General features: G+C 41.3%; 2 protein-coding genes across 2 annotated transcripts; both read right to left on the reverse strand.

The window, feature by feature from the left end:
• Positions 1-1,774: 1,774 nt before the first annotated feature.
• hgh1 (HGH1 homolog (S. cerevisiae)) lies at positions 1,775-12,163 on the reverse strand. Its single transcript, XM_049583984.1, has 10 exons — positions 12,037-12,163; positions 9,353-9,509; positions 8,346-8,484; positions 8,045-8,182; positions 7,767-7,918; positions 7,017-7,117; positions 6,112-6,210; positions 5,637-5,728; positions 5,420-5,542; positions 1,775-3,963 (listed from the first exon to the last, which is right to left on the reverse strand). Exons 2-10 carry the CDS (start codon positions 9,460-9,462, stop codon positions 3,748-3,750), a joined length of 1,170 nt encoding a protein of 389 aa, XP_049439941.1. The 5' UTR covers positions 9,463-9,509; positions 12,037-12,163; the 3' UTR covers positions 1,775-3,747.
• A 1,588-nt stretch (positions 12,164-13,751) lies between these two features.
• Positions 13,752-21,356, reverse strand: zgc:153675 (uncharacterized protein LOC768179 homolog). The gene is made up of 3 exons (XM_049584833.1): positions 21,056-21,356; positions 17,757-17,844; positions 13,752-15,196 (listed from the first exon to the last, which is right to left on the reverse strand). Exons 1-3 carry the CDS (start codon positions 21,062-21,064, stop codon positions 14,910-14,912), a joined length of 384 nt encoding a protein of 127 aa, XP_049440790.1. The 5' UTR covers positions 21,065-21,356; the 3' UTR covers positions 13,752-14,909.
• Between the last annotated feature and the right edge of the window lie 1,011 nt (positions 21,357-22,367).

Consider the following 22,367-nt stretch of genomic DNA (forward strand, 5'->3'; position numbering starts at 1 on the left):
TAAACTGTTCACTGGCCTCAGACCAAAGTCAGTGTGGAGGAATGACTCTGACACCCCCCTCTGGTCAATGTGCGTCATTTAAAAACAAATCTTGTGTCCTGACGTCTGGTGGAAATCTGACCAGAAATCAGTGAGGCTTTCAGTGTCAGAAGACAAACTAAACCTTTTATAAAAACTTCAGAGCTCCTCTTTAAGGGGAAACATGTCAGTCTGTGTTAAAGGAGGGATTTAACATGACTGAAGCTGCTGATTCACATTTTCATTCTTATTTAGGATGAAGCCACATCACGCCAGACTGTCAGTACCTTCAGTGATCTGAAAGATGTTTAGGTGCAAATAAAAGATAGCTTAAGGGATTCTTATTCAATATTCAGGTATCGAGTAAGGGTGCTGGTAAATTGATGGCTAAAATAATGGATTGTGAAATATTAATATGTTTTAATGGGTTATAATGAATAGAATGTTTTTAAAGGGTAGAAAATCCATCCTTAAAATTTACAAAATTACAGGTACCCCTTTATTTGTACCTTCAGAGAGCCAAAGTCTACAAAACTCAGGTCAGGAGTATCATGAAGTGCTCCTGCCTGGCCTGGATGATCACTGGTGTGGAAAAATTATTTTTCAACATCTTATTTTTAATTTATCACTGTTGTAGACCGGAAGTGATTCTAACATTCTCCATTTGTGAAAATGTGTTAACTATAGACAACAGAATTTAAAAAATGTTTTATTGTTTCGTCATTTATAATGTGCGTCTTATGTCTAACATTACATTGACACCTTTCCCATTTAATTCTGCTGAACCTCAATAGCAGTGGCTCGTCTTGAGTCTCCCTACCTTGGCTAGCTATGGACTCCAAATTCAAAAAAGGAAAAGTCTTGGAGGAAAATAAAGAATTTAATAGTGCATGAACAGGATTACTTTGCTTTCACCACCAATGCTGCAAAATTAAAATACCAAGTAATGATAAATAGTACCCTGTCGAGTAGCCACCCTGTTGAAAACATTAACGAATGCTGATTTAGAACTATTACTAACACAAATTTAGGCTTAATAGGCCGTGTTCCTGTTATTATAAGGCTACCTTCATGATATATTTTACAGCTCCAAACAGACTTGTTTTTGGCCAATATAAGGATAGTACAGGTTGCCGACCCCATTATGCCATCACCAAGCTAAGCCATCACAGAAAAGTTGCTGCAACAACTGTACTTCCCAAGATAAAAACTCAAACCTGTCCAGCAGACCTGAAAGCTGCTGCCCTCAGCTCTTGTCTGAGGTCAAACCACCTGGAGGTCAAACCACCAGGCCATGTTTTGTCACTCCCCAGGGCTGACACCAAAGGCCTTGATAGGAGCTTTCTCCTCTCTGCTGTAACAACATGAAACAGCCTTCCCCCTGCTGTCGTCACAGACATCACATGAAGTATTGTTAACGCCTTCAAGAAGAGACTGAACAAACACCTACTCAGCATGAGACTGCAGTCCTTCAGGGGACTAACCTGCTTCATACACATTACTGAGCAGCTGCAGATCAGTGTTAGGATATCTGAGGGGTATACATAAAGCTTGTATCTGCAAAAACAGACAAACAAACAAAAAAACCCTCCAGACTCCATGCATAAGAGAACAAGGCAATACAAAGGTAGGTTCAGAGGTTACTCTTGTAGCTCATTTCAAAGCACCAAGGATTAGATAGAACAACACCAGAATATATTCAGATATAGAGAGGTCACAGAACAGTCATGACAGTCTCACACTGTGCAGCCAAACATTGCTGAAACTGATATATCTTTATTTAAAATTTTAGTCGAGTTCTCAGTTTTCAAAGTTGTGTTTGAAATGATGCAGCATTTAAGTGAAAGGTGTCTTACGGCTTCAATAGAAAGCAGGAACAACTTGGTACATAAGAAACAGTATACAAGGCTGTCAGACAGAGCAATGAAGAATCTTCTACAGCTTCAAACCAGCTTACAGTGGAAAACTGGGTGTGAAGGAGTGAACAGTCTGACAGCTCAACCAGAAAATGAGATCATAATTAAGATGTTCCGTCCTCAGCAGGCCAGACTGCACACCATTACGTAGTGTTGGCGATTTAACACGTTGTCTCCCATCTGAATAGGTCTTTCTTATGCTAGAGGCATAGGTATGTGGGGTTTTTTAGATTATTTTTGGGGGCTTTTCACCTTTAATGGCAGGACAGTTTGAAGCATGAAAGGAGGAGAAAGAGGGGACAACATGCAGCAAAGAGCCACAGGCTGGAACCCACAGCAGCTGTAGTAAGGACACTGCCTTTGCACATGGAGCACCCACTCTACCCACAGAGCTAGTGGGCACCCTTAGGCATGTGTTTTGTAACACTTTTTGACCGCTATACTAAATTTTGTCAGTTTAAAGACAGACAGGCTCCCTCGCATTTTCATGGACAAAATTTCAAAAACATTTTCATGACTTTTCAAGGACCCATAACACATTCTTTTTCTCTCCTGGCATTTTTCATTCATATCAGATAAACTCTATTCAAGCAAAACTTCAGCTAGTGGGCATACATGAAGGGAGAAATGGAACACGGGAAGAAAATGTATAAGCATATGTGACGGTAAACAAAATGTTGTCACACATCGATGCATATCGGAGCTACGTTACAGCGCCAGCTACAGAAAATAAATTTGCTGTTATGTTACATTATATGGAATCAATTATTTATTTCTAATTCCATGACTTTTCCAGGTTTTCCATGACCGCTGCAACCCTGGGCACACTGTGCAGGATTAGGTGCCCACTGTTTGAAAACACAACATTCAAACTTGGCTCCTCCTCCTCGGCTCGAGACTGAGAGAACAGTGGTAGTCAAGCGTGCACGAGAGTGAATGAGGAGAGGAAGCGGCGTTAATGAGAGCAAAGCAGTGAATCAGAGAAATCATGTTATTTTCTGATTGTTTTATGATGGTTAAGTACAAATACACACGCCCACACCTCTGCACAACTCCAGAGAAAGGTGCTGCATTGCTGGATCTTGTGTGAATTCAACTAAAGCCTCATCCTGTCTGTTTGGCTTCTCTGCTCTGTGTCTGTGTGTGTGGCTCAACCTCGCGCTCGATCAGACGGACACACAGACCTGCAGCTCACATCCACAGAGCAGAGTAGAGATACGACCTTGTGCCACTAAGGCTGACACTGAGAAATGTCCTTGACAAACCAAAATAAGAAGAAAATTACAAACACAGGCAGAGGGCAGGTTCTCTGCAGATACAGACACTGCCACACCACTAGCAGGTCGTAAGTGATGATTGAGAGGGATAACTTCTGTGTGAGTCTATATATTGCATTTTCCCAAAGAAAATCCTGCATGCTGTGCCTTAAATAAACACAAGACACTTTAAATGAGTCAATTTTTAGCTGTTGAGACTTCTTCTAATGTCAGATCCACATGTAAAGTTATTTTCCCACCACGTGGTGTGGGACAGAGGAGGAATAAAATACTTGAATGTCAGTAATAGATGATGAAACTGATGAAAACCAATCAGTGGATTCACTGTGACAATCAGAGTGAGTTTCCCCTCACACTCAAATTAATTAAAGGCTTCAACAACAAAGTAAAGTTTAAAATCCATCCCTGATTCAGTCTGTGAGAGAAGAGGAAACACTCCTCTTCTTCTTCTTCTTCTTATACATTACTTACTTTCACCAGCAGTGACATTGTTCATCGCTCTCTCTGTAAACGTCCTGTCACGTCTAAAACAGGCTTTATCGTATCAGTCCACTCTCCTCGTCTTTGTCCGTCCCCTCTGCTTCTCTCTTCTTCTTCTCCTCCTCTTCCTCCTGCCTCATCTTCTCCTGTTCTTTCTCCAGCTCCTGCTGTTCTTTGGCATCGGCCTCCTTCAGTTTCTCCTCCACGTCATCGGGAATCTCCACCTCCATCAGGTTCTCCATCCCCTGCTCTGGCTCGTCTCCTATCAGCACCTGGAGGGGGACGGTGAGGGGGTGCATGACACGTGCATACAGTTACCAGTTTATTAGGAACACCTAGCTTCATTAACGCTTTCTCATCCAACAGCCCTGCAATAAATCCAAGTTTCTGTTGTTGCTTTTTTAGAGAGGGGTGATTTAATTTTATGGTTATTCAGGGGGATGTTCTTTGTGATATTTCAGTGGTAGGAAAAGCATGGCATTACTAATAATATTAACAATGGCTCTGTTCTAAGAGAGTGTTCCAGTAAGTAACGACAGTGAGCCTGCATGCACAACACAAGAACCCTGAAACTTAAAGCAGCTGTGCGGAACTTTTTACCATTTATAAAACTGTCCCTAGTTCGTATCTAGTATTGCAGTTGAGATTTTACGAATGAAGCCGAATGCCGGCTGCAGTCAGAATTTACGACACCAGACTGTGAGTGTCATACCACTTCGACCAAAGGGGGCGCTATCATCAACGAAAGCTTAAAGTTCCGCACAGCTGCTTTAATAATTAACTCCAGTCTGCATGTCAAAGTATCCTCGAACCCCAAATTGTGTGTGTGTGGCACCTTTTACAGTAGCCTCGGTCACCAGTGTGTTAATGTGTGTGTGAATGGGTGAATGTGACTTGTAGTGTAAAAGCTGTAAAAACTAGACAGGCGCTACACAGGTGCAGCTCCATTTCCAACAATCACAAAATGTCCTGATGAGTCAGAAACCAGCACCACAAAACAACACTTGTGTGATTCATGCACTCTGTCTGTTTCTTTTATTAGAACTGACAGGAGCACAAAATAAGCATATAACTAGATTTATTCTTTTGTTTTATTTTATCCTTAAAACTCTAAAATATAATTCAATCATTGGATTTTTACCAACCTGTGTAATATAGAAGCAGGGCGTCTACAGGTATCAGACAGTTAAATTTAATGCTTTTTAAGACTTGTTCAAGTCACCTTTTAGAGACATTCTCTAGAATATGTGGGAAACAACAGACCCGTCCCCACTGATTTCATATTTGGTGTGGTTCCTGTGGAGGCCACACTCCCTGGGTACTATATAAATATGATGGCCTGTTGCTCGCTGTTGGCCAGGAGGCGTATTTTGTTCAAATGGAAGGATACAGGGATTTGATTTAATTGTGCTGTGTTCAAGTTGTCTGCTTTTTTAGATTTGGAAATAAAAAAGTAGCTGCCAGTAGTGCATACAGCTGCTAACTATTAAACATGAACAGGCAGCCAAACATCCTTTCATTTTCCAGTTATAGTTGATTGATCTATGATAACTAGCCAACAGAAAAAGTGGTTACATAACCTTCGAAAGGAGCCACACGTCATAGGTGTGCTCAGGTGCTTAAACAAATAGCACTACACCCCTGGACTACTTATTATGCTGTAGTTAGTATTCATGTGAGCATATTTAGAAGCCTCGGAGGTTGGTTTGGTGACTCGTTCTTTCCTACCTGGACCAGTTTCTCACAGGCTGCCGTCACGCTGACTTCCTTCTCCCAGCTGTGGAACTCTCTCATGATCGGATAAACGTTCTTCTCTTTCATTATTTTCCGACCGGCTTTAGTTGCTGTCAGCTGCACAAAAGACAAACAGTGAAGAGCTCAACGTGAGAACACAAGTTTACTGTATATGTGAGTGTGTTTCTTCTGTGTGCATGTTGTGTCGTACCAGTAAAAGTGTTTCCAGCAGCATCTTTCTGATGTCGGGGTCTTCTTCTCTCTTCTTGTCCTCGGGGAGGTACTGCAGGTCCACAGGCAGACCTGAACATCACATCAACTCCTGTTAGAGTCAGAACTAGTGTGTCTCAATGCTACCTGACCTTCCTGACCTCTGTAGTTTAACACAAATGTTTCTCAGTCAGGAGGGAATAGTGCATTTGCTGGGGACTATCACAGGGCTGACACATAGACACAGACAACCATTCACACTCACATTCACACCTACGGACATTTTAGAGTCACCAATTAACCTGCATGTCTTTGGACTGTGGGAGAAAACCCACGCTGACATGGGGAGAACATGCAAACTCTGCACAGAAGGACTCACCCACTCCGGGTTCGAACCTGCGACAATGCTAACCACTGCACCATCGTGCCACTAGAATACTAAATTACCTAAAGTAGTTCACTAATTACAAACTTACCTTCATTTTCTTCGTCTGTCAGCTCCTCTGGACCGGCCAGCGGCAGCAAGAGGAAGGGCAGGATGTCCACAGCGTCGCTTAGCAACCACTCGTGATGGGCTGGACAGATTGAGGAGGAGTTTTGGATCAGATGACTGGAGAAAATGTTGGACTGCAGTTCAATGTGGATATGACAAGTTTTTACAAAGACACAGCTTAACACCTGAAGATTTTAGTGCTCAGTCAAAGCATCTAATTCCTAACCTCCAGCCCTGTGAAGGCTACATCCCCAGATACTGACGTTGTTACAGGTGGGAGGAGTAAACATTACATGTGCTCCTCTTTCACACATAGTTTCCGATAAATTACCAGGATAACCTTTCAGGCGATAGTGACTTTTACTATTCACTACATTCAGGAGCATTCCCGTCTTACGCCTTTTCACACGCCACAATAATGCCGAAACAGATGGGACAAAGGACAGTCCAGCAGATGGTGGTAGTGCAACACTTACGGATGCCAATTGCTATAAAACTCAACAGAAGTAGAAGAAGATGGGGCGAGGCCGTATGTGCATGTATGCAATGGAAGATGTCTCTTTTTGTTTTCAGGAATATAGCAGGGCTGTTTTTCCCTGAAATGTTATCTGCAGTACAGATTTCCCTGCATATCCTGCTCCCATTCACACACGCCCTCATGTAGGAGATGTTCCTGAACATGTCAGGAATAGACTGCATGTCTGAAAGGGCTTTAGAGAGACAAATACATATAAACATTTTCAAGATATGGCATGCATCTCAAACCACCTCCTGAGCCGCCACACATGATTCGTGGATTCTTTAAGCTGTTTTCATATCAGGCAGCAAACTGATCGGCCCAACACACATGAAGTGAGTAAGTGTAAATGAGGTGTGTGTGTCTCTCACTGTGGTCAAAGCAACAGTTGCGCAGGGTCCCTACGACTCCACCTCGCCTCACCGCTGATCCCTGGTACTGAGTGAAGGGAAGCAGCCTCTGGATTACACACCTGCGACACACACACACACACATACACAGATAATTAAAACATGGAGCAGCAGCTGAGGGACCGATTTATGTCAATGTCTAGATTTCAGTTGAATTTAGTGTGAATATTAGAGTTGTGACAACTTGTGAATCTGCCCTGAAGCTACTGTCTTCATATCAGTGGCAGAGTTTGGCAGAACTCGTGCCAAGCAACAATCTCTGCAGTTACATGTGTAAAACAGACATAAAAAGACTTGAAGCAGCAAATTTACTTTGGGTATTTTTGGTAGTTGTTGATGTATTGTTCACATTGCAAGTGTCATTGGAATGTGAACAAAAATGAGAAACCAGAGCTCATATTTGTCAGAACATGATCCAAGATTTTGGTCACTCTCCTCCTGTTCCCCAAAATATCACCGGCACATTAGATGAACAGTTTACATCAGCCCAGAAGATCTCAAACTGCTGGAAACACGAGCTGACAGATTAGTCTGGTTCTTAGGCGAGTAGGATAGTGAAGGAGTTAGGAAAGGTGAAAAGTGGACTTTGTGGAGCTTTGCCCACTTTTACACCTGCGCACATTTTTCAAATTGCTGCAAAAAGGATATTACATTAGTTTTGAATGATTACAAAAACCAGCAGATGCAGATCTCTGCAGCGTTATCAGTCACCTGTCCTTGTCCATGATGTAGTTTCTGGCCTCAGGCAGCTGCGTCAGGTTGGACAGCAGAGGACTCAGGTAGTGAAGCTTCGCCTTCTTGTTGAAACCTTCAGTGCAGAAGATCTCCACCAGCTGAGTGAGGCCGACCTCCTCCTGCAGGACCTGAAACACCAAAGAAACCCTTCAACCCTCATCATACAGCAGGACTCCACCAGGAGCGCTTGTTCTGATGATCTGAGAGGCTGCATGGTCACTGAGATGATGAGGTGGAGTCAAGCTGGGACTCACCTTGAACACAGTCTTGCAGGTCTTCGCATGGCGGCTGAGGTTGGACAGAATGGAGGCGATCTGGTCAGAGAACGGGAACTCTGGATCCAGAAGCCTCTTTAACAACACTGGGAGAACTTTGACGTCTGCCAGCAAAACCTGGGTGCGACAAAACCAAGAGCACCTGTCTGAATCCACGACATCTCTGAGGGCTGAACAGTTTGTCTGTCATCACAGCAGCCTCAGCCTCAGTTACTTATTCAGAATTCATCAATAAGAGTTCATTCAGACCGGACTCTGCTGAACAATCAGGACTGATCACCTGGTGCAGAGTCTCGTCAGCGGACAGGTTGATGAAGATGTGGTAACAGTCCTTCATGATGGCAATAGAGGGGTCAGACGTCAGAGCAAACAGGGCAACAAGTATGTCAGGTTTAGTGCGGAGGAAGCGGCAGCCATCCCTGAAAACAAACACAGAAATGAGAGTGTATTAATATGACGACTTAAAGCTAGCAAACGATCAGCTGAGTGACTGAGCAACACGTTCTTTTTACAGCAGTGCCCTGAGTTCAGATTCAATGGGCTGGAACAATACAACTGGCAGCAGACCAAGCAAAACACCCCAGACGTCCCTCTCCCTAGCAATGCTTTCCAGCTCCTCCTCGTGGACCCCGAGGTGTTCCCATGCCAGATGAGATATGTAATCCCTCCAGCATGTTCTGGGTCTCCCCTGGGGGCTCCTACCAGTGGGACATGCCTGGAACACCTCTAATGTGAGGCGCCCAAGGGACATCCTAATCAGACGCCTGAACCACCTCAACTGACCCCTTTTGCCACAAAGAGCAGCGGCTGTACTCCAAGACTGGTAGAGGAAACACTTGATAGCAACTGGGATTGTTGCACAGCAAATAAGTCAACACATGAATGCACAGGCAGATAGGAGCGAGTGACTCGTCATCATATAGAAATGAGGTCGCATAAACGTATGAATCGAGATTGATTTTTTCGATTAATATGGACTCACATTTCACTTGTCTGAAACATATAATTTTAGCTCCTTTGATTGTCGTCTGTAATGTGAAAACACACATCTGTAATGTGTGTCCTATTCATAAACTCCTAACACACTGTGGAGCACCTCTCCTCTCAACCAAAGATTTTATCACAGCGGACACTGGAGTCTGAACTGGTTCTGGAGTAGTCTTACATTCTAACATTTGTATCAGAGCTGAGGGCAGAAACAAGAGTCCCAGGTTGCCACATTATAACGAAAAGCTATATCATTGCATCATAAAATCATCATCATCATCATCATCGTGATCCTCCTACCTGTGTCCAGACAGTCCCAGGATGTACCCTGTGGTGTGACCTTTGACATCAGGACGTGCACTGGGAGTCAGGAAGGAGAGCAGCTCTGCAGCCTCTGAATCACTCAACATCTTCACATCAGTGTCTGATATATGTAAAACGAACCTCGCTGACAGACCTGAAATCAGTAAAACAAAACTCCAAATACAGAGAATAAACACATATTTGACATCACTGTTAGAAGAGATTGATAAGAACATTAGGGTTGTTTTATAGGCAGAAGTACTCAGATCTATGCTCTGAGTAAAAGTACTGATACAGAAATGTAAAAATAAAACATTTCTTACTTTGATAAAAGTACAGAAGCACTGACAATAAATATACTTGAAGTATCAAAAGCAAAAGTCCTCATTCTGTAGAAAAATGTGTGTGTGCAACATCTCACTAATGAATCTCACTGCTCGTGGTGGAGCTAGTTTTAATTCCTTTAATAACAGTTAAGTAGTTTAGTCCAGTGGTCTGCAATCTCAAGGTCAGCACCATCCAACGGGTCACCAAATAAATCTGAGGGGTCATCAGATAATTCATTGGAGAGTAAAGAAGAAAAACAAAGTCCTGCTGCTCGAGTGTGTTTTTATTTTCTGCAATTTCTCTAATCTTTTTTTGTAAAATATTGAATATTTGGTGGAACTGTTATCCATCAATGACATCTGCCAGACAACCCAACTGGAACTGTGTTTTTTCTCTAACAGGTCACGGGCCAAAACGTTTGCGAACCACCATTTTAATCTTTAACAGTGTGATTTTATTTTCTTTTTTTTTTGGCAAAACTTAACCCAGCTGTCAGGTAACTGCAGTGACATAAAAAGTACAATATGTCTCTGTGAAATGTGGTGGAGTAAAAGCAGAAGTATCTCATCCTGTACTTACATACAGCACTTGAATAAACATAGTGACTCTCATAACTGTATGTGGGGAATAAACCAGAGATGCACGATAATATCAGCATGTCATCGGTATTGGCCAACATGCTTTTTCTTGTTTTGCGCAATAAATGAATATTACATAGATTGAAGAGTATTGTATTTCATGTTTCCATCTGCTGGTGGGCCGTCACGATAAGAGTATGCATGCATAATATGATGTTAATTCCACAATGGAAGAGACTTAATGATCACTAAAATTAAGTAGGGAAAAAAGTGGATATATTGATATCGGTATTAGTTATTGGTCAAATGAGTTGTTACATAAATCGGCATTAGGGCTGATTTAATCGGCCGATTATAGCCATTAGAGAATAACACTTGTAAGTGTTAACTTATGTTAACACTTATATTTTCATCACTAATAAAATGCAGGGAATATGGTGTTTTACTTAGAAATGATGTCCTTGTGTTACTTTCTGCACTATTACCTGCCTCTGTTAAATTGGTAATAATAAGAACAACTCTGGTACTGTGAACATACATCTGAATGTCTTAATTTATATAGACTTTGCATGATTATTTTATTTCCCAGAGGTTTACTGCCTTTTTGCACATCATATTTTTGATTTATTTTGTGTTCAAATTGTTCATATGCTGCTTGTTCCACACAATTTCTGATAATAAAAGTATTTGAAAATAGTAAAATGTTCTTCCTTCAATTTATATCTTTGTAACGAGTGTTTGAACTATATTTAAGCCATCAAAAGCAGGTATTTCTGGGTTTTTAAATTGAAAAACGTAAAAATTTTATCGGCCGATGTATCAGTTATCAGATTTTTTTATTCCATAATATTGGAATCAGCATTGGCCCCAAAAAATCCATATCTGTTGGGCCCTAATCGGCATATCAGATATTGGCAAAAAATCCAATATCATGCATCCCTAGAATAAACTCAGAATAAATATAAAACTATTGCCTTAAGTTTAAGCAGCCTTATAACGTTTATGGACTGCTATTTCTAAAATGAAAAGTATCACACATGTACAGTTTAATGACCTGATGGCACGGTTTACTTGGAGCAAGAAATTATTTATAATAAGTCAGAGTATTTAACTCCATTTTTCCTCGTCATGAAGTGAGCTGTCATAAAATCATTTTAACAACCAGGATAACAAACTAAAACCTTTCATGCAATATGGGAATCACTAGCTATTCCACATATTACAATCATTCCTGTGATTTTAATTATATTTCACAAGTTTCCAGCAGGTGTAATATTGTATTATGCAGCTACAGAAACTATTAGAAAATGTTAATTAGTGTGATTAGTTTATCTCCAACAAGATTAGCTTTATTCTCTACATTATTATATTCGAGATCTGTGTAATTTAGCTGACTACTGTATCATCAAACAGCAAAGATTTATTTGCTGTTATCTCAACATAAATGCTTAAATAATAGTGTTAATTAAAGAAGACATTGTGTACAGAATAATTTATGTTTATCAAGGCTGTGCCCAGGCTGTTGTTTACTTCAACAAAGAGGCAGTGTGCTGCCATGTTGGATACATGCAATGTAAGCTGAGATAACTGTTACAGCTAAAGATAATACTGTACTACTATATAACTATAAGCTAATTAAAATATTCCACACTCTTTAAACACATGAGGTCAAAGTTTTCTGACAGTCTGACAGAATCGTGAGCTGAACTAACTAAACGCTGAATCATGCTGGAGTCTGTTTGACAAAAATAACCACCTGTAATAAACGTATCTTACCTTTAACGAGCTACAGGACTTATCCAGATATCATGCCGCTGTTTAACTTCTGTTATATTCCTCTTCTAACATGTAAAAACATGTGTTCACTCACACTGTAGATACATGTGGACACTTTTCTTCCGGGTTTTCTTCTTCTCTTACTTCTTTTCCGGTAGCTCATACAGCGCTGCGTGGACACCACTGCCCTCTAGTGTTCGCCACATGTGGTGCTCCTGGCGTTTCATCCACAGCTGGATCTCATTTAAGCTGATAAACATCTTTAAATTTACTTTAAGGACATTTTGTTCTTTCCAAATGAGACAGAAACAAACATATTAATCCATTGTTTTCTTTTTCTTTGACACCATGTTTACTAACCTACCTGTTCAGTGGTGAAAGCTCTTTTACTTAAATAAAAACAACACTACTCGTATGAAAACACTCCCTTACAAGTCCTGCTTTCAAAATCTTGCTTTATAAAAGTACAGAAGTATTAGAATCAAAATATACGTTAAGTACAGTATATAATTATTGATGCATTAATGAATGAACAGGGAGAGAGTTTAGTTTGTGTACAGCTGTGGGGTAAAACTGTTCCTCAGTCTGGAGGTGCGGCGTTTCAAGGCCCTGTAGTGTCTTCCAGAGAGCAGCAGTGTGGAGAGGTGGTGAAAGGTGTTAGTAATGTCTTTAACAATCCTGCAGGCTCTGCTGTGACAGCCAGACCTGTAGATGTCTCCTAGGGGGGGCAGGGGGAGTGCAATAATTTATTGTGCTGCAGTTGGAGAATTGCCCTGTCCGCTGCCAAACAGTTCCCATACCAGGCAACCATTTCATCATTGTGACTTCTGACAGCTGTCAATCATCTGTCAGTGAGCCGTTAGGCTGTTATCTGTTTCAGCTCAGTCGATGTGAGGTATCGTCCAATGTGCAGAGGATTGTGGGTCAGATTAGTCAAAAAACATGCTGGCTTGCAGACTACAAAATCTAACCGGATGCTGTAGAACATCCTGGTATTTTTGGCACACTGCATTTGACATACTATATCTTTTTCTGGCATACTATTTAGTATGGTAGTATGGGGTATTGGAACACACAGTTTCAGGTGATTATTAATGACTGAAAACATAGTTATGCATATCAAAAACAATACACAATTTTGAATCAGATTTGAAAATGGTTTATGAGGATGATTTTTAGACCTCATTGTTTTGCATTTTGGTGAGAATTCTTAATCAGAAATCTCCACAGAGCACCTTTAACTTGATATTTACAAAAGGAGTTTCCCTTCATACATAAAGCCATGCGCACACACACTTGAAAAAAACCTAATATGTTATGGTGCAGTGGTTAGCACTGTCGCCTCACAGCAACTCAAGGGTGTGGGAGCCCTTCTGTGCAGAGTCTGCATGTTCTCCCTGTGTCAGCGTGGGTTTTCTCCAGGTACTCCAGCTTCCTCCCACAGTCCAAAGACATGCAGGTTAAACGGTGACTCTAAATTGTCCGTAGGTGTGAATGTGAGTGTGAATGGTTGTCTGTCTCTATGTGTCAGCCCTGTGATAGTCTGGTGACCTGTCCAGGGTGTACCCTGCCTCTCACCCAGTGTCAGCTGAGATAGGCTCCAGCCCTCCTGCAACCCCTAACAGGATAAGAGGTTACAGAAAATGAATGAATGTTTGTTAGACCTCAAGGACACACATGACTCGTTTGTTCCCAAGAAAACTTCACAAAGCAGCTTTAAACTTCCAAACTACTTTATTGATATACTGGGAAAACAAAACACATCCAAGACATTCACATAGTTTAGTCCCGTCAGCAACAGCTCCCATTCACTCCACGTGTTGCATTGAAATGCTGGTATTGCATATAAACGTTCACGAATGTTGCCTGCACTGCAGCACAGTGTTCGCCTTCTGATTAAAGGCACAGTTCAACTTTTACTGACGGAGCAGTTCAGACAACATCGGGCACTCTTCCTCTCAAACAACCGCCAAATGCTGCTGAAGGTTTCTTTCTTAAATCTTAATAAAAAAAAAAAAGAAGTGTCAACATTTCAAGGTCCAGCGCAGCATTTTAACAAAACATCTCAGTAATAATAACATAGCTGTGGAAAAGACCTGAGCCCAGTGTTGGTGTGATTGTGTCTACAGTCTTTAGACATGCAATTCAGAGAAGTGTTCCTACATGCAGATCCAAGGCTGCTGGGTGAAACACCGCCCCGGGCTCATCCAAAGGATTAAAGGAGGTCAGGCACAGTGAAGCCTGCAGACTGAAGAATGCTGCTGATCCCTTCGCTTCAAAACGCTGAAACATTTTTATTTTTCAACACAAACTATTGTCACTTACACATTTCAATAGTACTTCAATACCTTCGCAAAAAGGAAAAAAGAGACTAAAATTCAGCATTTTAATTCAGAAATATGTCAGTAAATATGAGAAGATTGGAACAGAGAGAAGAGGAGAAAGAGGAGAGCCTCAGTCTGGATTGTAAACAGATAAAAATATTCATAAATTCATCCACCATGTGCTGCAGTGGATCCCAGTCTGTATGATCTGCCTGGAGCCAGATGTTCACTTCCAGACATACAAATCCCGCTACAAGCCAGGCAAGGAGCTTTCAGTGACTCAGCGTTTCTTTTCTGGTAGTTCTGGGTTGCCATGGTATCGTAGTACTACTGAATGTTTCGGTGCTGAGTGAAGTGTGTTTGCATCGAGGTCTGGATCTCTGCACGGTGACGAGACTCATGCTCAAGACCAAGAAAGCCATCAGAAGGCACTGTGGAGTTTGATTGGCAGACAGAGATCAGCTGGTGGCCTCTCTCTGTTGGCTCAGGGCGGGGCAAGTCCATCATCATCAATAATCATCATCATCTTCACCATCCTCCTCCTCCGCTTCACTCAGCTTTGTCTTTCCTCTTGGCTGTGAACGGGACTTTGTTGGCGACCGTCGAGCCCACCGTGGAGACGCCGCCGGCAACAGCTGACACCCCGCCCTTCACTAGCCCCACCCCCATCGAGGGCACCGTGGTCACCGCCGACTTGGTGATCTCCAGGCTCTTGCCTCCCACCCAAGCCACACCGCCCACCGCAGCGCCCACAACTCCCTTAGTGACGTTGAAGAGGCCGCCGGTCACTCGCCACATCATGCCGGGAGGAGCCACCACGTGGTCCTTACCAGAATCTGAAAACAAAGCAAACATACATCAAGCATCAATAGAGCTTTTCATTGCTTTTCTGTTGCTATGGGAACAGCTTTGGCCCCTGGTTATTTCCTGTCAGCTTCTGCGTTATCGCAAACTTCAACAGGAAAAACAAAGGAACCATTTAATATGTTGAAAAATGTCTATATTGTGGTTTCTACTAACATACATGTATCGCTGCATGTAGGTGCTATGCAGAGCCTACGCAAGTGGTCAACTCCAGTGGTTCCCAACTGGTGGGGAGGGGTCCAAAAGTGGGTCCATTCTGAATGGGCCGTAAGTGTTTGTTGAGCACACTTTATTTATATAATTTAAAAATATCGATATATGGTGTCTCTGTATTGATACAATATTGCCACAAAAATCTAGATATTATGCTGTATTGATTTTTCCACCCACCCCTAGCATTGCGACAACATGCAGTTATATGTCAGGTATAGGAAACTCACCTACGGCATAGATTCGAAGCAAAAATATAATCCTGAGGGTTTTAAGAGTGAAAACAGCTGCCATGTAGCGTTTATTAAGAACCATGGTGCTTCATTTGTCCAACTATCTAACTTTTCACTGGAAGTAAAATTAGTGAACCAGTATACTTCTCGTGGAGCCTATTTAAAAGATAAAACATTATTCTACATGTTTCTTTTTGTCAGCAAATTCCACAAAAAGACTCAATTCAACAATGTGTTACTCTGTCAATACTTTCTGACCTCTCTAATCATGTCACTTAACCCTCCTGTTATTGTCAGGTCAGTTTGAAAAAAATTCTCAGTAATTAATTTCCTAAAACAGGTCACTGTAGTTTTTAGCAGATGTTTATCAAACAGAAGGAAACATATTTGTTGGGGACTATTTTCAGCGGTGGATTAATGCACATTTGATGCTCCAGTGAGTATTTGGGACAGCAGGACAGTGTAAGTGGGATTGAGTCAAAATAAACTACAGCGGGTGTGTTTTCATGCACACTAATATTTCTCGATATTTAATGTGGGTCATGTAAACAGGATATTCTGTGACGTTATCTGTTCAAATGTAGCATATTCCGATTAGACATGTGGGATATGCCGGTATTATTTGGGTTTTAGGTGCATTCTTTGGACATGTATACAGCACTTTTAGAGCACGCATCTCAGTTGCGTTTTTCACTGCAGTTTGCAACTGCAACATACAGCATCTTGCCTGTTTAAAGAAGGCATGGATGTGCTGTGAACAAACCAACAGCTTCTTAGGCTGGTGTAGAGATGCATGCGCAAAAGGAAAGCCCTTGTCTGGTCAGAAGGAGAAACACACCTACTTTTAAACATTATGAAAAACTTGGATACCAACAGGTTCCTGGATATGCACAAATATCAAAATGACGACCTTTTCAATAAGGTGGTTGGAGGAATGAAGGAGGGAGGCTGTGTTCACACAGTCGAACAAGTTGGCAAATATTAGACAAATATTAAATATCACCAGACCTGTCTGTTGCATTTCTTATATTTGTCGTATTTGCCCCCTGCTGTCTGTGATGCTGAGACATCAGCTGGTTCTGAGGACACTGATATTGTGACAGATGTCCAAGCTGGTGTAACACACATGAAGTCCTCCTGTGTTACTGATGTCTCACATCTTTTGTAACTCAGGTTAAAGCTTCTGGGAGAAAGTGCCAACATGGTGCCCTCCAGCTCGCTGCTGATGTTTTGAGATTCAAGTGTGAACTGTGCTGAGTTTAACCAGACTCTCGTGAGACACTAGCAGCTCTTTGAGGCTGAATTTAGGCTCAGCAGTGCTTTGAGCTTAATGTCATCACCAGCATGTTGCTCACAGTAACAATGCAAACATGCTGATGTTTAGCAGGTGTGATGTTTATCTTAGTTTTGCTATTAGCATGGTAACATTTGCTAATTAGCACTAAACACAAAGAATGTAATGTCTGGGCAACATACCTATCTGTACGGAGAAACATTTTTACCAGTCAATCATGTGATGTTGACATATTTCACTAAATCAGTGAAACTTTGACCATCTAGTGGCACTACAGGGAAAGTCAGGGGATTGCCAAAGTACTAGGATCCATCCTCTGGACACCATGAATGTCTGAACCGAATTTCATTGCACTCCATCAGATATTTGTTGAGATATTTCAGTTTGGAGCAGCAGAGATGAAACGTAGATATTTGAGGGTGTTGTTAATGCCAAACTGTAACCAGGAGTTTATCTGGGATTTCTTAACAACCCCCTGACGGTCTGATCTCTACACTTCACCTGGAGGGTAAACTGTCATCAGGACTGATACTGAAAACAGAATTATACCTCATCCATTATCAACAGTGGTGTTTACAAAGAGCAGCAGCAGGGGACTAAACTGTTGCAAAGTGTCTCTGCGTTGGGACACAAATAGCAGGTTGGAGCTGCAGCCGCTCTTACACAAACACACACACTCCCCTGACAAACCAACAGTTTCTCAAATAGCAGCAGGCAACATGTGAGCACAGATTGCACCATATTCCCTGCTGGTGTTTCAGCGTTTAGCCACCACCTGGGGAGCTCTCTGCTTACCCTCTGTAGGTTGGCTGTCGGTGGGTTCAGCTTCGTCCGTCGCCAAGCTGGTCCCGGGCTGGGGCTCCGCGGTAACGCTGTTCACATTCTGGAAAACACAGGAAAACCCCCAAGATCACTTCACACTGAATACAGCACCCTTCACAGTGTTACTCAATCTTTAATACTTACAGTACATGACTGGGTATCAAACCTGAATACTTAAGTGTGTGAACAATATGTGTACATAAACTCTCACATACCCACGTTCTGTATGTGACTCTGCACTTTACAGCTTTTGGCACTTCTGGTTAGATGCTGAACTGCATTTCATTGTCTCAATAATGACAGTACAGTTGAATCTAATCTGAAACACTAAAATTTGGAATCAAATATCACATTCATAATCTTACTGACTTCTTTTTTGATCATTTGATTTGATCATAATTTTGCAAATTTTAGAGTGTATCTAAATAATTAAGACAATATTTAAAGGGGCACTAAGGAGGGAGCTTCATCAAGTTTGTAAGATGGCCCCCGATGATATCATAAGCTTGTGCTAAATGGCCGCAACGAAGTCTCTTCTTTACGCCATCTTTGGATTTTTACACAGAACCAGACAATGGCGGCATCCTCCTGCTCCAGTGTGTGATTTTAGACAGAATGCTGGCATCATGGAATCAAAAGGAGTGCAACGAGTGTGACATAAAACACGTGTCTGCAGCATTTTCTAAACAATAACAATGGCAAAACACGGCAACACCGATTATCTATTATCTCTGTTATATGGCGGCCGATCTCATCCTCTGCTCTGATAGTGAGGAGCTCGCAAATCTCATTGTTTTCCCCATTTGTGGACATTTTCAGCCGCAGTACTTCTTCTTTGAGTTAGCTGCTAACTGCTAACAGATCACCCATGATGAGTCGCACGCATAGCATGTCATTACATTTTGGCAGTGCTACTACCTCCGATGCTGCCTTAAAAGGTGAGACAACTTTGTCCCCTCATTTTGGGACTTTATGTTTTATAAAGAACGCTGAGGTGGAACAATGGTGTGAATTTCCCGCCTTGAAGAAGCAGGACAAAAGGGACTACAGTGACGTCATCATGGTTATCTCAGTGTAAGCTAAAGAACACCAATTTACAATTTTTCGTGAAGCCTGTCTAACAAACTGGAGGTGTGGAGTTTGAAAGATGTGGCTGTTTCCCGACAGGGTCCTTCTGATGAAAGATACTATCCAGATGCATTGTGGGAAATGTAGGACCAAGTGTTTTTGGAGCTTGATGCGAAATAGGAATAAAAGAAGTAAGCAAATCTCGACCTCTGCTGCACAGAATTTGGCCATTATTTTTTAAACTTGTCTCATGTGAATCCCCAAACAAAACTGAATTACTGGAGTGTCCATTTAACATGTGACCACTGTCGTTTCTTTTGTATTTAAAACCTGTTTATATTTCTCAAGTTAAGGTGTCAAAAAAGCATAACTCTTCCATCAGCATGACACTCATACCTAAACATGTAAAACCAGCTCTACTTACACATGATGACACCTGTTGGGAGTCACTTTGGTATATGTATACACAGTCTGAACACACGTCTGAGTCAGCGCTGTATGTTCAAGATAATTTTAATTAAGTCTTAAACATAGACTACAGACTGTCACTAAAGTCTCACAGGGACTCGTGCAGACTGTATTAATGTTGGGTGGAATCTTCTCTTCCTGTTGCTCTGCATGTCAGGTTCTGATTTCATTCGTGATATTCACAGTATAAAAAGAGGAAACAATTTCAAACCCTGTCATTCAGCGCAGGAAAATCTATTTATTTCAGCTCAATTACAGATACAAAATCTCTGTCTCGCCGGCTGGAGTCAGAGTCATTCTGAAACATGTAATTATCCAACACATTTATCACACTGTAAAGATGATGCTGAAATGTGAGGCCTTCTTATTTATTTCAACCATATCTGTTTGTCATAGGGTACTATTTCATTATTGCTCTGTATACTTATTTATGTGTGTGTAGATGTAGATACATTCTTCATTTTACTGAATAATATTCCCTTTGTCTTTTGCTCATGTTTCCCCCCTTTTTATAATTTCAACTTCATTTATTTATTACAGAGTATGTACCTTCCAGATTTTCATTATAAATTGTAGAACATATATTTCATAATATAAAAATAATGTGACAATGAATCCAAATGCACAACAAATAAATAAAATGTAGAGAGAAGAATAAGAACAAATACCTTCAGGCTCTGCTAAACAACTGGTGTTAAACTGAAATGTCTGAATAATCCAATTTATAATTTTCTAGTTTAAATTTTCAATAGTAGTCAAGTGTGTTTTAACATCTGTATGTTTAAAAATATAAAAGGAAGGTAACCTTTTCAGCCAAATCTTTTTATGTTTATAAGAATCAAGTTTATTTTGTACTTTTCGTCAGCCAAGAAATTGGGAGTCTTAAAGATGAGTAGTATTTCTATCTTTATTAGTTATATCTTTTAAAAAAGTTTTACAGGTTTCCCCACTGTCTTTTGCTCATGTTTGATGTTACCTGACACAATATAATTTAATAAAATACATGGTTAGACAGGTGGCTGCCTCAGTGAGCAGGAGCAGCAGATCCACCTGACTGATAGCTGTGTCTCTGTACATCAGTGGTCTCGACCTTTTTGACCTCTGACCCTTCAGATCAAACCTTCCTCTTATTACAGATGTGTTTTAGCAACTCCACTATGGCTCTTTGATTATTAAACAACACAAAGCGGCTTCAAATCAGTGCATATTTCACATACTTTAAAACAGAAATGCTGTTTCCTATAATATGAATCATGTTGCAAACCACCACCCCACCCCCCTATTTTTTTCTTGTAAGCCAAAAAGAGGCCCTGATCCCACAGGTTAGAAACCAGCGCTGCAAGTTATCTGCCAAATGTTGCCACTGTTGACTTTGGAAGCCAAATTTGCTGCAAATTAAATGTTGAAATGGACTTTTTTTTAACTGAGGACTTGGCACTGCTGAATCAGAGTTTGTGTAACATTTGCAGGAAGCTGTGACGCCTCGTTTTAATGTAGCTGGATACAAAACTGCACTTTTCAGAGAGGAAGAAGCCACATTTCCTGAAGGTGATACAAGTAATAAATTCCGCTCTTATCATCTCCAAACTCCACATCATCACTCCTGAAGCCTGCTGCTGAAAAACTTGCCCTCACTCAGCCTGCATGCTGTTACAAACCCAGCACTCACACGCAGTTTGAGAGACACATTTCCACACATTGTAACATTAATAATAAGGATGCTGGTTGGTCCTTACCTTCACCATTGTTCCCAGTGCTTCTCCCACAAACACACCTGGCAGAGAAACTTGACACAGGAGCAGCTTCTGTTTCCGACACAAACTCAGCTGTAAATAAATGAGTTTAGTTTCCTCAGTGTGAGGAGGCTGAAAGCTGCAGCTGTGACTCTTCTTCGTGGTTTGAACACGTTAATCAATTTAATCTGCAGCTTTCTAACTTCTCCTCTCACACAGATACAGACGGAGCTACGCAGCTCTCTTTTTCACCCTGCTGGTTCTGCCGACGTGGCGCCTTCACCACACACACATACACGTACACACACACATACACGTACACACACAGTCAAACTACACACAGCAACGCACTGGACTTCCGTTTGACGCCTTCAAATTAAAAGACTCTCCAGTGATGAGGTGGACCACTGGAGCTTTTTGGGGCTGATGGAGTAAAAGTGGAGGTAATGAGTTGAACAATGAACCAGGAGTAAATAAAAATGAAGTAACTAAAGCAGAGATGTGTTCGAGTCACATCACTTGGATTCACAATATTAAAAAGACTTGCAACTCAACTTGGACTTTAACACTTTGGTATAGTTAATGTAGTTTTATTGTTGTTGCTGTTGTTATTGCTGAAGCCTTGTGTCATGAATATATTCTATTTAGTGATTGTGTTTTTTATGCAACAGTGTCTTTTGTCCTGCCCAGGGACCACAGATAAAAATTAGCATATGGCTAACTCTGGTGCAGCTGCACTGTCCCTGTTAAATTAAATAAGAACTAATAAAATAAATAAACAATGACTTGTGACTTCACTTGGACTTGAGCCTTTTGACTTGACAATACTTGATACTTTCCCCCAAGCAAGGCACATCCAAAGTCCGGCCTGGGGGCCAGTTGTGGCCCACGGACTGATTTTAGACGGCCCTTGGCTTGCTGTTAGAAATATACTATCTATCTATCTATCTATCTATCTATCTATCTATGTTTATTTCTCTCTCTTGCAATGAACTGACTTTTTATTCTGACTTGGAGGCTTGTCTGTCTGATCATTGTCTGAAACTGGTCTTTTCAGTTGGCAAGTGCGTGTCCAGACACAGATCAGGGTTCTGTTTGTCACTGGCCTCCACCCACACCCACTCCTCACTGCCTCACATTTGACTGTTAGAAAGCAAATATTAGTTGGAAGGTGACTATTTGTAGTGGGCCAAAAATGGTGCCAGTTGGAAAAAAAAGCTATAAAACTACAGCTACTAAATACAGCACAGATTTCTGATCTGCAATTCAGTCATGTTTATTTTGGTATGTATTTTAGTTTTTCAAACAGAAATTG

The sequence above is a fragment of the Epinephelus fuscoguttatus genome, linkage group LG1 (genome assembly GCF_011397635.1).
Source record: "Epinephelus fuscoguttatus linkage group LG1, E.fuscoguttatus.final_Chr_v1".
In the NCBI taxonomy this organism is placed as follows: Eukaryota; Metazoa; Chordata; class Actinopteri; order Perciformes; family Serranidae; genus Epinephelus; species Epinephelus fuscoguttatus.